This window comes from Ambystoma mexicanum, chromosome 12 (assembly GCF_040938575.1).
Source record: "Ambystoma mexicanum isolate Mex_15411 chromosome 12, UKY_AmexF1_1, whole genome shotgun sequence".
Classification (NCBI taxonomy): domain Eukaryota; kingdom Metazoa; phylum Chordata; class Amphibia; order Caudata; family Ambystomatidae; genus Ambystoma; species Ambystoma mexicanum.
In genome coordinates, this window is record NC_090936.1 from 29,492,418 (window position 1) to 29,508,362 (window position 15,945).

At 43.7% G+C, this 15,945-nt stretch overlaps 1 protein-coding gene across 1 annotated transcript in view; it reads right to left on the minus strand.

The window, feature by feature from the left end:
• Positions 1-3,372: 3,372 nt before the first annotated feature.
• MAPK12 (mitogen-activated protein kinase 12) overlaps positions 3,373-15,945 on the minus strand; it is a 213,132-nt gene continuing 200,559 nt past the window's right edge. Inside the window, exon 12 of the mRNA XM_069627850.1 lies at positions 3,373-5,763. Within this exon, the coding sequence (XP_069483951.1) occupies positions 5,693-5,763 (71 nt within the window). The 3' untranslated portion in view covers positions 3,373-5,692. The remainder of the gene's footprint in view (positions 5,764-15,945) is intronic.

Here is a 15,945-nt window from a genome sequence, read left to right on the forward strand (position 1 = left end):
GTTCTGCATTGCCTAGATGTTAGAAGGGCTCTTAAGTTCTATCTGGACAGAACATCCGAATTTACAAGCTCTTCTCAACTGTTGGTGACTTTTGGTAATCCACAAGGTAAGCAGGCCTCTAAAGCGACTATCTCCCGATGGATCGCTGCCTGCATTACCGAGTCTTACACCGTCCAAGGTCTGAAGCTTCCTAAAGGTATTCATGCACACTTTGTACGGGGCAAGGCAGTCGCAGTTGTCTTTCAAAAATATGTCCCCTGGGAGACCAACGCAAAGGCAGCTACTTGGGCCTCCCCATCGGCTTTTTGTAAGCATTATTGTCTAGACCTGAGCTCAAGATTTGATGCTCAGTTTGGTCAGGCTGTGCTGAAGAACCTGTTTAATTAAGGGGTTTTCCATCCACCCATAGTTCCTGTAAGGAGTGCTTGGGGATCTCCCATAAGTATGGAGGAAAGGGGACGGGACATAGGAGTATAACCAGGTTACTCACCGTAGTGACCACCTTACTCCTAGTCCATAGTCCCCTTTCCTCCATACGCCCGCCCTCTGTCCCCTCTAATAAGGTTCCTCTGATATTGCTAAAAGGGCTCTGACCTGGCGATAGAAAAGGACTGATGGGCGATGCGCGGGGTGGAGCCAAGATGGGCGGGGCTACGGCTGCGTGCAGGGCCCCGCATAGAGAGAAGGGACTAACATTTTTGCTAAATTTTGGATGCTTTTACAAAGTGCTCCGGTCCCGTCCCACGGAACAGAGGAATGTCCCATAAGTATGGAGGAAAGGGGACTATGGACTAGGAGTAAGGTGGTCACTGTGGTGAGTAACCTGGTTATTATGGGCGGTGCAGTGATCACAGATTCTTATTCAACCATGGTGCGCTGGTAATGATCTCTGCCTTCATGCCAGTAAGACTGAGATCCTTCTCATTCGGGCTCCTATCCCCTCCTTCCCTCCTACACTCTGGCTGCCCTCCTTGGGCCCGCTCCATTCACCCTAGTGTGAGGCTAAAAACGTGGGGTCATCTTCGACTCTCTCTCCTTCCGTCCTCATATCGCGGACGTTGCCAAAAAGGCCCACTGTCAGCTTCACCTCCTTAGAGGAATTCTCTCTTTCCTCACCTTCCCCCAGAAACTCAATGTTTCTACAGCTCTGGTCCTCAAGGCTCAATTACTCCAGCAGCCTCTTCCTTAATCTACCTCTCTCCTCCCTTCACCCTCTTCTACTAATCCTGATTAACACTGCAAGACTTATCCTTGACCTGAAGCCCAGAGACCGCATCTGTCCAGCCCGAAAATCTCTCCACTGGCTCCTAGTGGTTGCAAGGATCAAATTCAAGACCCTTTGCATCATCAATAAGACTTTCTGGGGCCCTGTGACCTCATTACATCCAACTCTCTCTCCCTAAATACCTCCCTGCTAGAGTCCTTCGGTCCTCTAGTTCCAATTCTCTGCAGATCAAATGTTTCTCCAAGCTGAGAGTGGGGGGGAAGATCTCTCTCTCCGGCAGGAGCCTCCCTTTGGAACATCCTCCCTGCCCCTCTCTCACTTGAGCCGGATCTCCTGGAGTTCTGGCAGCTTCTCAAGACCTTCCTTTTCTCCTCCTCCTTCCCCCTCCCACTCCCCTGCTATTCTCCTGCTGCAACTAATTCCCTTATGAGTCTTACTGGGATCAGGCTCTCCTTCGACCAGTCTTCCCCTGCACCAGCACTTGTCCTCAGGCTCCCTTCCCTGACCGGCCTTCTGAAGCCAGTCCACCCCCGTCCTCTTACTCAACCCTATCCCATGGTTTTCCCCCTGCACTTGCCCTCCTGAGCACCCTTTAGCACTTCCCCCTCTCCCCATCTCATCCGCTCGTCCTGTTCTTCCCTCTTGCTCTTTTATACTGCACTTGCACAATCCGAATATCACAAGGCCTAGTAGGACCATTATTGTTTTTCTCCTCCATTTCCCCCGCCCCTCTTGTCTTGTTGTACCTGGAAACCCTTTCTGCTGAATAGGCATCATACAAATGTTCAATAAATAAAGAAAAACAAAATGTGAAGAGAAGCCTGATAAAGATAATCGGGTAGTGAAACCTTTTTTTTTTTTTACAAGGATACCTGGCAGGGGAGTAGACCAGGGGATCTGAATTAGCCAAAGGGAAGATATTCCTGGCAGGAGAGTAAACCAGGATATCAATAGTTTTCAGTTGATGAGTTTCCTGGCAGAAGAGTGTATCGGGAAACTTGCTTTGTTTTATCATGTTGAAAAGAGACTTGGTCATATTGAGTTCCTATTTTCTTTGAACATTTTGTCAACCAGCTCCTTTGAAAGGACTTGCCATTTGCCATAATTAAATCTATGTTTTGAAAAAGACATTTGTTTTGCCATCCTAAAAAGTAGTAAAGACTTTCCTCGAACATATCCAAACCAACACTGTGGAAAATATACTTTATTTAGCCATTCTGAAAGACGAAGACTTCTTTTCCAAATCAGCCTCATGGAAGGAACATTTGTTTTGTCATCTTGAGGGGCGTGTTCGGTAAAAGACATTTGTAAGGCCTTTGAGAGACTGGTTTTGACACAGAACATCGTGAAATAATGCAGGGGAAGCGAACCAACCCTTGGATACAAGAAGTGATTTTTTTAAAGTTGTATGTTTGAGTTATTGCACTTTTCTACTGAGTTGAACTTTGAAACCGTTTCCATACACATTTTGTTTGACTGCATTAGTGAGGGTAAGATTGAGCTTGGACACAAGGTCATCCTACTTTAGTTTTATTTTATAGGATGGGACACTCTTGTTAGGATAGGGAAAGTTAAGTCTTCATCCGAACCCCTTTCTGTTTATAAAATGCCTAATGTTGAGAACAATACCTCTGCGTCCGCCTCTCATTACTGACCCCTCACATTTTCTTATGATTTAAATAAAATCTCCTTGAACATGATAAGTCCTAGTCTGAACCCTCCTTCTGGTTCACCACAGGGGATATTGGAGTTTGTGCTACCTTCACACAGTACGACCATAACAGTCTTTAGAACCTGTCATTACCAATATGTACATGTCCACTTCACTAGGTGTCCTCATGCCTTTCTACCTCAATTTTAAAATACTTTTCCTCCTTAGAACCTGCCCATGATATGGCCTTATCGGACTATGTCAACCACAACAACTCTTGTGTGCATACTCCAGCATACAGTGTTTTAGATTAGGGAAGGTGGCCGTAGGGATAAGATCTGAGTAATGCAGATTGCTGGTAAGTCATTAGAATTACAAATTTGAAATCTGAGCATTTGCACCTCGGTCCGTTGTGAATAAAATGTGGACCATGGTAGACATTAAATGCGATGCTGTGTTGAGACTTCCTCGTTCGGAGACAAATCAAACAAGCAGGCTCATTACAAAACCATTTATTTGTCTCCCACACGTTAAAAGTACATCCATTTACCCCTATTTACAGTCCCTTTTAAGGCAAGCAGTAATATGCCGGTAGACCTGAGCTGCTTAGCACCAACATCTGTAGATTCTCCGCGAGTCAGCGTCACCCGCATGGAGAACAGTCATTGCACTTTACATGTTGGCAACATCCATTGCAAAGCTGCAGCAAGCACAGACCACTAGACATACACAACCATCTGCAGGTTAGAAACCATGCTTCTAAGTGTTCCAGTTTTGCTTGTTCAATACTCGACCTTATCTTATGAAGAAATAGGGGGTCAGCACAAGAACAATATAAGCATTCCATATTTCAGCTTGAACGCGGGTCTCGTCAACACTTGGCCTTGGCAATCGTTCCCACTTCAGTTGAGCACTACAAACTAAGCAACTTGTAGTTGAACAAGTAAGGCTTTGAAATCGGCACTTCAAGCGAGGACCAAATGTATAGTTCAAGAGAAAATAACTGAACATTTGTGTGAATTTGGAAAAGGTATCCTTAAATATTAAGAGCTGACCCTCCGCATGTCCACACCGCTGTCCCACGAGAGTCCTTGTTCAACCAGAAAACCTTTTGTTTTGCAAATTACACCAGAGATCAAACATGGATATGGCACACAACATGTTACGGTTTCAACAAATCATTTTACAGATATCCATCTTCCTTTAACAAAAAGACAATAAATTATATTTTGATTGAAAAAGATCTCTTCCACCAGTGCTACAGCGAGACATGGATTGTCACGGACTGTAGCACAGTCAACATTAGCCTATTCCTATTCAGTACAACTTATCTTTTTCTCTAGAGCTGGTTGAGCTGCCGTTGTGGGAAAGAAGTGGCAACAAACATAGCGTGAAAGGTCCAGTACGTTTGGAAGGTTACTACCATATGAAATTACAATCTCATGTCCAGCTGTTAAAGAAAAGAACAATCAAATGTCATTATGGTCAGTCAATCTTCCCATACTCGGCTGCGTATTGCACATAATACTATATACAGTGAGCATTCAGACCCAGGACCGTATAGGCGGTTAAGCATTGGTGGCATTTTGGTACATGAAGCAGATTGCCAATTCCTCTCCTTGCCCATCTTAGTCAGTAGGAGTTGGTGAGGTTTATTGGGGAGTTTGAGCTGCACTACAATGCTTCAACCAGCTTTTCATGGTGTCCATCGAAAACAGGGATCACAAAAAAGGGACGGTCAAAAATATCACCCTACTAAAACGTACACTAAACACAATCAGCACTGGGGGTGTACTAGAGGTAATCTGAGGGGGAACAGGGCTGGGGGCACTAGCCCAGTATAAAGAATTGGGGGAAAGAATATGCTATTGGGGTAAGTGAGGAGGCCATGGGTGACCCAATAGCTGCTTTAATTGATTTTTTTGAGACGGAGTTACAACCCAAAATGCTAGATGTATTTCAAATAAAAAGATGGTAAATATTTTGTAGTCTATTTTTAGAAAAAGCCTTTGTCCAGGAAACCCATTTGCTTCTTGAAACCAGGATTTCAATCATCTCGGCAGCAGAGCAGATGATGGACGCATGGAGATGCAGCGATTTCATCAGTATGATAGAATTCATCAAGTGAGAAGAAGGGTGAGGGTTTAAGAATTAGTCTCGGGACTCCACACCAGATTGCTTACCACATGAGCACTTGGCCTTCCCTCGTTGGACACCATGTGTGGCTGAAAAGCCCCACCTCAATTACAACAACAACGTGCTCCCTTAAGACCTCCTAACAATACTGGTCTTCAAATAAACTGATCACGAGCGCTCACCGGCACACTAGGCCACTAAACCAAAGCGCACAAGGCAAGCAATGCTCAAAATGAACAACACCTTGAGTTAACCATATGAACTTATCAAATTGACCTGCAACACCTAACTTCTAAGGTTGGTCCCTGGAGAAGACATGAACACATAACAAAATCACATGCCCTGAATTGAAGTGGTCCCTATTATTTAGGAATGTTAGAAATGTCATCATGATCACAGCTTAAGGAAACGTATCTGTTGCTGAAGAGTTTGTTTGGCCCACTTAACAACAAAAGAAAATACTCAATTGCAATGATAAAAGGTTCTTGGGCATTCACATACAATTAACATAATAAAAAGGCACTAGCTCCAGACTTAAAATGCACGAATATTTAAAATACCTATCAAACAGATTGTTTCCAGTTTGTATGAAATGTTATTACACTTCAATAACCAATCCACTCCTGATCCTCTCCAGTTTTTTAAAAAAAACACCAAACAAAAAACAAGTGTCTTTTCAATTATACTTCGGTTTCCTTAGTCTCAGGCAGATCTTTTTCCTTGAAGCTTTTCAGCTCATCATATGTGATGCCTGTAAAATAATAGAAATATTAACTTACGTTATTTATATTTTGGATACTAGCATCTAATCCCAAGATGTACTTAAGCGTTTAACCAAGTCAGGTGTCACAAGCTAAACAGATGAAACTTCACTACTGCATGTGTAGACCACGCTTGATGTGCAGACCACGCTTGATGTGCAGATCACACCTGATGTAATAACTACTGCACCATTCAACCTACACAGATAACAAGTTACGTGTCTGTAACAAAACTGCTACAGCTTTACACCTGTTCTAATGCCAAATACTCAATTATCCTACAATTTAGTGGCTAGGTCTGTGATGATCACTCGCTGTTCTTAAACATTTACAATTGTGAGTTTTGAGTATTTAAGGGTCTTGTGAACGGTCTACTAAATCACCACAAAACAATGCCCCACTCACCCGTTCCATTTTCTAATTGTTTCTTTAATGCACACTTACATTATGTGCCGCTCTAGGAGTAGGTCATTGTTGAGATGGATTTTCAGAACCAGCCCTGACGGAGGGGTCTGAGAGGCCGCCCTATTACAGTGACCTGGCAAAAGACACTTGGGTCTAGCCAAACTCAAGGTAGGTGGTAGGGCAGTAAGGCCTAGACTAGGAGATATGGGCTGGGGTGTAATGAAACACAAAGGCTCATCTCAACACTAAATAAGTATAAATCACACTACCTATTAGGCCTGAACGCTCCAAGCAATGGAAATCACAGGTAAGTACTACTACTAAAACAGTGCTCAATACATACACATTCACAGTCGATTATCGCACCAGAGATCACCCACACTTTACTTTTAAGACAGTTCAAAGTGATTCAAATATCAAAAACTGTCCAGTAAAGCAAGTGACAAATAGGCAAGTAATGCAAAGCAATTGAATTTTAAAAAAAACAATGTAAAGACACCATGAAAGCAATGGAAAAAGTTTACCCTGCCTTATAAAGTAAGGCTCCTACACTTTAGAAGTCCTTCCCGGCTAAGCCGAGTATGCCTAGTGCCCTTAAGAGTCCTTTTTCAGCGAGGGAGATGTCTTAAAAGTGAAGAAACAAGTATTAGCAAAGCCAAAGGTGAAACAAAGGAAACTTCCAATCATTAGTGGTCCTGCCCAAATCTCACCACTTTTGGGGAGCCCCACGTGGGCAGGGGAGAGGGGATCTTTGGCCAGAACTCCAAGTGAGGGATACAGTGAGGACGTTGTGCCCCTATTGTGGGAGGAGGGTGAAAACAAGGATTTAAGATCGCCCCCTTACTCAGATTCCACTAGCAACTACCCGTGGGGTTCCCAGATTCACAGGGCAAGCTTGCTTCCATCTTTGGTTCGTGTTGTAGGGATCCAAAGGCCACAGTGAAGTGGTCATTTTTGTTGTTTGGGATTTGGTCTGGCTGGACAGCGGTTCCCAGCTCCGACGAGACAGTTCCTGATGCTTTGCAGCTGCTCGACCCATGCAAACCTTGGTGCAGAACACCACAGGCCCACAACAACACGAGATATTTAGGACAGGGTTAACGTGGGCAGCAGCGAAGAAGATCGCTCTGAGGCTGCAGCAGGTGTGACATGTGGGCGAAGACAAAGAAACTGCTCCACAAAGTCCTTTCTTAGAGAAGAGCAGCAGTTGTAGCAAAGTACAAAGTAGCAAAAAAACTCTCAACTCTGTCTTTTCTTTGTTAAGTGCCAAGCCATTTTCCATCATCCAGCAGTTAATGATTTCATAGGTTTTATTTAATCTTTTTTGATCCTCTTCGTATTGCCCTGTCATTGGAATTATGCAGTGAGTATCGTTTGCAAAGTTTGTGAAGCCTATATTATTTTTCTCCAACAGATTAAAGAATGGCACTGAGAATACATTATAAAAGAAGGGTGAGAAGCATGCACCCTGTGGTACTCCACATTTTAAGGTTGGGGGGGGGGTTGCTTTTGCATCTCCACTCCAAACTTTACAGGTCGTTTGTTTAAAAATGATTCCACCCATTAGCTGCATTCTCTGAGAAACCTGCTACCTCCCTCAATCTGGTGATCAGTTTATTGTGATCCACCAGATCGAAGGCGGCAGACAGGTCCAACGGCATTAGAGTCACTGCTTGCCCTTTGTCCATATATTGTAGGATTCGTGATTAAAAATCTAATAGGACTGACACTGTGCTGTGTCCTTGTCTGAAACCTGATTGCCATTTATTTCAATGTGTTCTTTTCCTTTAAAAATGTTGACATTTGTACGTATGCAACCCGATCGAAGATCCTTAGTAGAAATGGTGTGTTTGAGATGGGGCGGTAGTTTAGAGCAGTCTTTGGGCATAGTCCAGGTTTTTTGTAGTAGCGGGATGATCCATGCAGATTTTAGGTCATCAGGAACATCATTCTCTGCGAATTATGCATTAATGAATTTGCAAAGGGCACCTATCAGGTGTGGTGAACATTATTTTGTGACCATAGCTGGACATGTGTCTCCTTTACAGTTGGCAGGTTTAAGGTTGGCAATAATTTCCATAAATTCAGTTTTGCTAACTGGTTTGAAGCTAAACTGATATTCGTGGCTTAGTTTCTGCTGTTTAGTTTGATTTTTATCTTTAGGAGGGTGGGCTTCATTATTGGTTGCAATCCTTTCCCTGATAGCATCACTTTTTCTGGTCATGGCGATTTGTATCTCATTGCACCACTCATTTTTATCAATGCTGTTTGTAGTTATTTTACAAGCTTGTTCCAGTTCTTTTAGCACTTTAAAAAGTTATTTTTGGTGCGATTGGGCAGTAGTAATTTTGTCATGAAAAAAGTTTTTTTGCTGTAATAATAGCTTGTCTGTATTTTTTGTTGCAGTTTGAAAACCCTCTTTGTCACATGCATTTTGTGTTAACTTCCATGCGTTAAAAGTATTTTTGTTTATTGGACTTTAGTTTTTGCAAATCAGTTGAAAACCATGGGTTATTTTTCCTTTCAACCACTTGTTTGTGTTTCAATGGGTCTAGTGAAATTGTGAATTCCTGCATTGTTTGGTTGTACATATCAGTTATCTCATCTAACCTATTTAACTTCATAATGTTTTCAAAGAGTGGAGTTAACCATGGTTCAATTGCTGTATATTTGAGCTTTAGGTTTCTAGCCAATATCAGTGGCTTTCCTTTCACTTTTGGTTTGATAGGTTTGTCTGTATTCACCATGCATTGTACAAGAAAGTGATCTGACCATGGGCATGGACAGATACAAACATCCTCAAGGTTTGTGTTATGTGCCACTATCCAATCCAGAGTGTTACCCTTCTCATGCATAGGGGCCTTCACATATTGGGTGAAACCCAAATGCGCCAATGACTTTTCAAATTTTTTAGCCATGGGGTCATTTTTGTTTCTCAACCATAAATTTAGATCTCTGAGAACCAAAAGTTTATTATCGATTTTTAGTAGGGGCAATAAAATGTTATTTAATTGGTTATCAAAATCTGGCATGGCGATGGGGGCGGGGGGTCTATATACTAAAACCAAATGTATTGTAGTTTCTGCATTTGCCCTCAGCTTAATGCGTTTGATCACAGTCCCTTCACTCATTATAGGTTCTCCTTCCCATACATCCAAACTGGATTTATAGATAAAAGCTACCCCACCACCTTTTCCTGTGGTCCTATATTGTTTAACCATATTATAGCCATGTGGGATAGCCAAGGCCAATGTAGGTCTGGCTGCCTCATGACTCCAGGTTTCTGTGAAAGCACATTTATCAATGTTTTGGTCAATGATATTTGCTGCACCTCAATGGCATGCTTTAAGAGGATCTAGTGTTTAATAATAAGAGTTTGAGGCTATATGGAAGGCAATTATTGTTTAATGCTGGATGTCTTCAGCAGGCTGCAGCTCTTCGGTGAGGTCTTGGCTGCCAACGACAATCTGAAGAATGGCAGGACTCCTGTTATCTTAAATTCAAGCCAGATCACCCCCAGCTCATAAATGGTAAGGATCCGCACCACAAACAGGCAACGGCTGTCCAATCAGACAGCCGCTTTTCCTACATCTGCCCAGAAACAGACATACCACTGGCCCGAGTACGGATTGGGACTAGACAGTCGTAGCCCCCACCTTCGGCCAGACGCTCACATAACTGCTTTGCCTGTGAAACTTGAGGATTTGCCCAGGAAAGTGATTCCAATATATGGCATTTACTGTTTCGAGAGAGCAGGAAGATGTTTCGAGAGAGCAGGAAGACGGCCAAAGGATAAGATGGCCAATGGACTGGGCGAAAAAACATGTGACAGCCATTTTGAGTATGTGGTACTCAAAATGCCATTAAAGGGTCATCAGCCTTCTACCTTGTGTAGTAAAACGGTGAATGAGTCCGTCTGATGTTTCCTTAAGAGAAACATCTGCCACACACAAGTCCAATACAGACACCTTCATTAATCAAATGCCTGGTCAGCTGACCTGTAGACTACCTGCATTGTAAATTGACTTTGTGAACTACCAATCATACATAATTCTCTTCCAAATAAACATATTTTGAATTATAGTTGCTGTTTTCAGTTCATCCATTTTCTCCTGCAGAGTGACCACGAAAGATATTAATAAGGATTTTAAAACATCATAGACGTAGAAGGCAAAGGTGCACGTGAGAAAAACGCAAAATACACAGCAGGAATATATCTGTGGCCACCAGACCATGATGGATGCATCAGGAAACTAACGGAAACGTTACTAAAAAGACCAAGGGTCAAAGTACCCCTGCCGCACTTCACTGTAAGGTGATGTGTGCAGCTTGAACACCATGAATCTTGCAAAGGGAGACAGTCCCCCTGCTCTGGTAACTTCAGGGACTGACCTGGGCCCCAAAGCAGATCAGCTAAGCAAGGGAATTTAAGAAAAAACAGCTTTACCTGCATCCAGGACACAAATAAAAGCAAAAGGTTAAGGGGTTAGATTGATGTCAATGGTGTGAAAGCTGTACAAAGAAATATATTTCCAAGATTTTAATATACATTCAACCTCACTGGGCAATAGATTAATTGGAATCCAGAGCAGATGCCAAGCTGTACAACTTTTTGTTGAAAGATGTGTCCCTTTCACAGAATACATGTGAAGTAAGTTCACAAATCGTGCATTCAATGGTATGCCTTCTTGTGCCCATGATCCAAACGCTGTGTGCAAAAAAGGCCATTTACTAAAAGCCGCAGACCACCAAGCCCCACCCCATGCTTCACACAAATGCATGCCGGTCTGCGGAAGGAAGAAAGAAAGAAAGAAAGAAAGAAAGACGCAGGCGCAGACTGTGTGTGTATTTATCTCTGTGGCGGAGGTGCTGAGCTATGTGTGTACGGAGAGAAAGGGACTAGGGAGAAGGAGTCAAAGGGGCATACTTAATGTAAATCCTGCCAAGTGGGTGAGGGGAGGTTCAGTCAATTTTCTCACCTGTTGAAGGCCGCACCAAATCGGCCTAAATAAACACAGCCTTTTTGGTATTGCAGCCTTCAACGGGCGGCCTACAGACATAGAACAGCATTCATTCACCATAAAGTAGTAATGATCCACTTCGGAGCACGCAGATCAATGAGCATTTTCAAAAGGAAGGGCCCTTGTTGCGCCACAAGTGTATCCCACCGCCAGCAGCCATTTAAATGAAAAAGTTACATTATCTGCTTCCCCCACAAGCATATCCCATTTTCAATGTAATTTAGTGCAGTATGGATTTGTAAAAATGTGCATTAATTGTATCCATAATGCAGCTATATTTCTTTTCCTGCAATGGAACAGTTTCCACAAGAGCATTTAAGAATTTTTATTGAAGCAAGCGATTGGCTTTTGTGAAGGCATCATGAAGCAAGTCACAGATCACAGATTCAAAGTCACAAATAAAATGGTTAAGAACTCAAATTGTCAGGATGGTTGAAGGCCTAACGTTCTCTATGCTAGGGTAGTATTTCCCTACTTGAATGAAATGAACGAAAGTCTGGGTCAGAAAGTACAACCTAAAAGTCTGCCTGTGTCCAAAACCTATCCTTGACATCACAACTAAAGTTAAACAGTGTGTAGGGATATCAACAATAAAATAAATGGTGATCAAACAAAGTTCTAAGCTGCTTCCATATCCTAGCTTTCTTTTCAGCTCCCCTTTACCCAAAGTTCGAAGCTGATTCCATATCCTCGCTTCATTTCAGCTCCCCTTTACCCAAAGTTCTAAGCTGCTTCCATATCCTAGCTTCCTTTTCAGCTCCCCTTTACCCAAGTTCACACTGTGCCACAAATAATTGGGGTTCCTTTCCCCCAAGTTCAAGGCAACACAGTTCTAAAGAAAAGGGTCTTGAGAGATCTGTCCTCAAGACAGCATTAAAGTTTACCAAGTATCACAGTTCCCTTCCCCAAGATGTCAACAGATCAACTACTGTGTTTCCGTCTTCCAATGTTCAACACAACTCCAAGTCAATTTGACACTCCTTCTGGATTAGATTAACAGTTCTCTTAAATTACTCCTTCTTGGTTTACTTCAATATCTGACTTTCACAATGGAGGGTTCCATGGTCTACGCGCAATTGTCAGACCCCCACAGACCACCCATTACAGGTCGCGCAACCAGGGACCCCAGGCTGTGCAGCCCACACAGGTCCTTCTGTATTTGCCCTGTTTAAAGATTCACACTCACTTGGCTTCTCCAGATTAGCCGCTTGGCTTTGTCACAATGTGTTACATATCCTCTGCTAGTGTTCGGCCTTGCTGTACTGTATTCATGCATAGAATTCACAACGTGTTGGTTTTATTTCTTGCGCACCTTTCTTCCATGCTCTTTCGCAAACTTCCACACTTTCGCTCTTATCTCGCATGTTGTTTTCAAATGGGCACTTTTCCATTTATCTTTCATCAGATCAGAGTTTTGCCCATAAAGATTTAATTCAGTTCGGTATTCAATATTTTCTTAACATCTCATTCTCAAGGGTTCATTACTTGCTTGGCTTTGTATTTCCAAAAGGTGATCATCAGGACTTTAAATTCATTCAGCATTCAAAAGTATTCAATATGTTATTCAGGACTTTGTCCATTTACTTTCAGATCACTCGGCATTCACAGAGGACTTATTTCAGTTTGTTCGGCATTCTCAGATATGTGACAGCATTAGTGGGGGCGCCCGGGACAGAGCGTTCCCTGGATTACACTCACTGGTTGTGCAAGACCGCTCTCTACTGCTTCGCCGGATCTTCCGTTCGATCCTCCTGGATCCACCAGCTTTGCCTCACTTGCGGCTGCCACCGAAAACTTTCCTCGCTTTCCCACTTGCCACAGCGACTGTGGGCTTCAGGCAGAGCACAGCTTCCCACTGTAGTTGTCGACAACCGGAGCTCAGCCGGACAGTTAGACCCACTTGTGGCACGCACTCAGCCTGGGTGTCTCTCCTTCTCCGGACTCACACGGCTCCCAATTCTGGGTTCTCTGACATGCTTCTCTCCAGCCCGTTCTGTTCCCTGCTCTGGTGTGCAGCCCCACCTTTTATACTCCCTCTGAGTGTTAAGGGTCCACAGGTGTGGGTCAGTAGGTTCAATTGCCTGACCTCTATGCAGCCTATTTGTTGGACATGCCGGACTTCCCCAATGGTGCTCTTTCATAGTCTTCTTCTTTGTCTCAGTAACATAGTGGTGAAAACACCTATTGGTGTTCACTACTTCTAGTCACCTGTTCCACGTCCCAGTACTGTAGTAGGTTGAATGAGGAAAATTGAGGGGAGCTAGTTCTCAGTAGCCCATTAAGGATAGGGGAGGGTTAGGTTGGTTTTCAGAGGGGAAATTGGAATACCATGTCTCACCAACCTCAGCCTTAACCTGTTTCATTCACCCTCTTTTTAGGGCTTCTACCCCATAACTGCCTCTGCGATAGAGGGTTCCTCCTGAAATGGAAATGTGGAATACCGCGTCTCACCTGAGGAGATCTCATCCCCAATCCCCAAGGACACTCTAGCCAGGTGATCCTCGCTCGCTTCTCCACCCCCAGGGTCAGGATCCAAAAGCAATGGCCTTTCCCTGGCCACCTGAGAAGAGGATACATGGGAAGTAGGAGTGAGGATACCCTCCGGTTTCTCACACCAAACTGTATTGATTTGCTGGAATATTTTTAACAGTTCTATACTGCGGTGGGACGGAAGAAAGAGTCAGGCTTTTGAGGACATTCAAATTCACTTTTATTCAAATTATAAGAAAAAAAGTCTCTCCTTCGCATTCCCAGTCACCTTCTCGTTCTGAGTTTTCGTTGGTCTTCCGTTTGCGGCTTCCTTTCTGCAGTATACAGGGGTTAACGTTAGTAAGCTCTTCGCGCTCCCAGTTTCCTTCTCCGATGGTCTCTGTGTTTTTCATTGGATGTCCTTCCCACCACGATATGGATGTGGTCTTACCACCACCTGACACAGGACTCTGCTTTATAGTGTCACAACGGCTCCTCCATTGTTGAGTACGCCAGGCCTCCAGCATCTACCTCTGGCCTTCTGCAGCTCTTTGAAAGTTGTAGGCGCCGTGGCTTGTCTCAGGTCCACCTCTCCAAGACGTGCTCACGCCAGGGGCTTCCCCAGCGTTGGCTATGCTCTGCTTCTCCATGTTCCTCCACTTGTCCCGGGTCTTCTCTTAGAGAGACATTCTCCTTTCCTTCTCCGGGGTGGTTAATAGCAGCATTACCTTCAGCCAAATATGCAGATGTTACATTAGTATTCATAGCAAATAGTTCAATGTATGATACTATGTTGTATGGCTTAGGGAGTTACTCACAGGAACGGGAGTCCGGGTACCCTATGGGAAAGGCTCTACTTATGGAGGTCCCACTTGCCAGGCTACTAGGGAGGGTCTTGCAGAGTCGGCCCACCTCCTTTGCCTCAAAGGGGGCGGCTCCCCTTGGGGAGCTGGGACAAATTTCTTAGATTTGTCACACCTCTCAGGGTTACTTTTGCCATAGATGGTAAGCACTTTCCCAGGTAAAGCCTCCACACTTTCTCAGAAAAGCAGCAGTGTTTGTTTGTGGCCGGATGTGGGGGCTGGGACTGTCTGCTCCCGGTCCGCATTCTGGCCAAAGGATGTCTGTTACTGTGCATATGTGGTGCTGGAAGCTGTCCTTGATTGAACAGCCCCCACCAGTTCGAATGGTGCAGTTCCCAATCGTTGGTGGGTTTAGTGGTGACGCAGCTGAAATTTACAACCAAAGGAGGACTCCTGCAACCATTCTTCAGATTGTCATTGACCCCTTTGAAGAGGAGAATCCCTCTCAAGACCTGTAACTCGTTGTTGGAGCCATCCAGTATTGTCTTCTTGATCCATCCCGGTAAAGCACTAAACCTTTGCTGATCTCCAGAAGGCCTTCTTTGGTACTTCGACACAGTGTGTGGTGGGAACAACCAGTTTCAACCTCTGCTTGAGGATCCTGCCTTATAAACCTTTGAAAGGGTCTCTGAATCATTCTGTGGTTTTAAGTGACTTATAAAGAAGGTGTATTGCTTGGAGCAGACCTTCACCGGGGGCATTTGAGGTGTCATTTGTCCCCACTGTTAAAAGCGTATTCATTTCCACAGTCTGTTTATCTAACTTTACAGGTCATCACCTTTTCTTGCATCACTCACAATAGGAATCCCCAGATGTTTTAAACTGTTCACAGATGGTTTAATTCCTCAATTAACAACGTGTCATGCAGCAGTTTGAGTACAGCAGCATAACGTACGATTTCCTCAGCCAATTACATGATCGGACACTCTGCTGAAGCAGTCAATCACTGAAAGCTTGTGGGGCCTGATGATTCTGGATCTGAGAGTTCAATTACTTTGTTGTCTGTGGAAAGAGCAAGGTCTTGTGAGTAATATCACCCAAACCGATTCCAAGAATATTTTTGTTCGATTGCCATCATCAATTGTTCAATTGGTAAATAAAAAATGAGGCAAAAATGGAACAGCTTTGCTTTAAATTGTACTCTAAATCAAAGGAGTCAGTGGTCTGCTGGCCAAATCTTAGCCAAGGCCCTAGTAAAATGTGTGAGAAACAATTGAAGGAGTCCCCAAAGCTACATTTTTTGCAAGGTAAAGGCAAGATACAACCATTCCATGCAGTCAAATACCTTTCATACATCCAGAAAAATATCTGCCCCCACAACCTAGCTCACAGACAACTAGTGCTGCACGTCTAAGATTGTTGTAATTTTCTCTGTGCTGAACCTCACATTCAGGGAAGCATGTCTAAGAGGGAT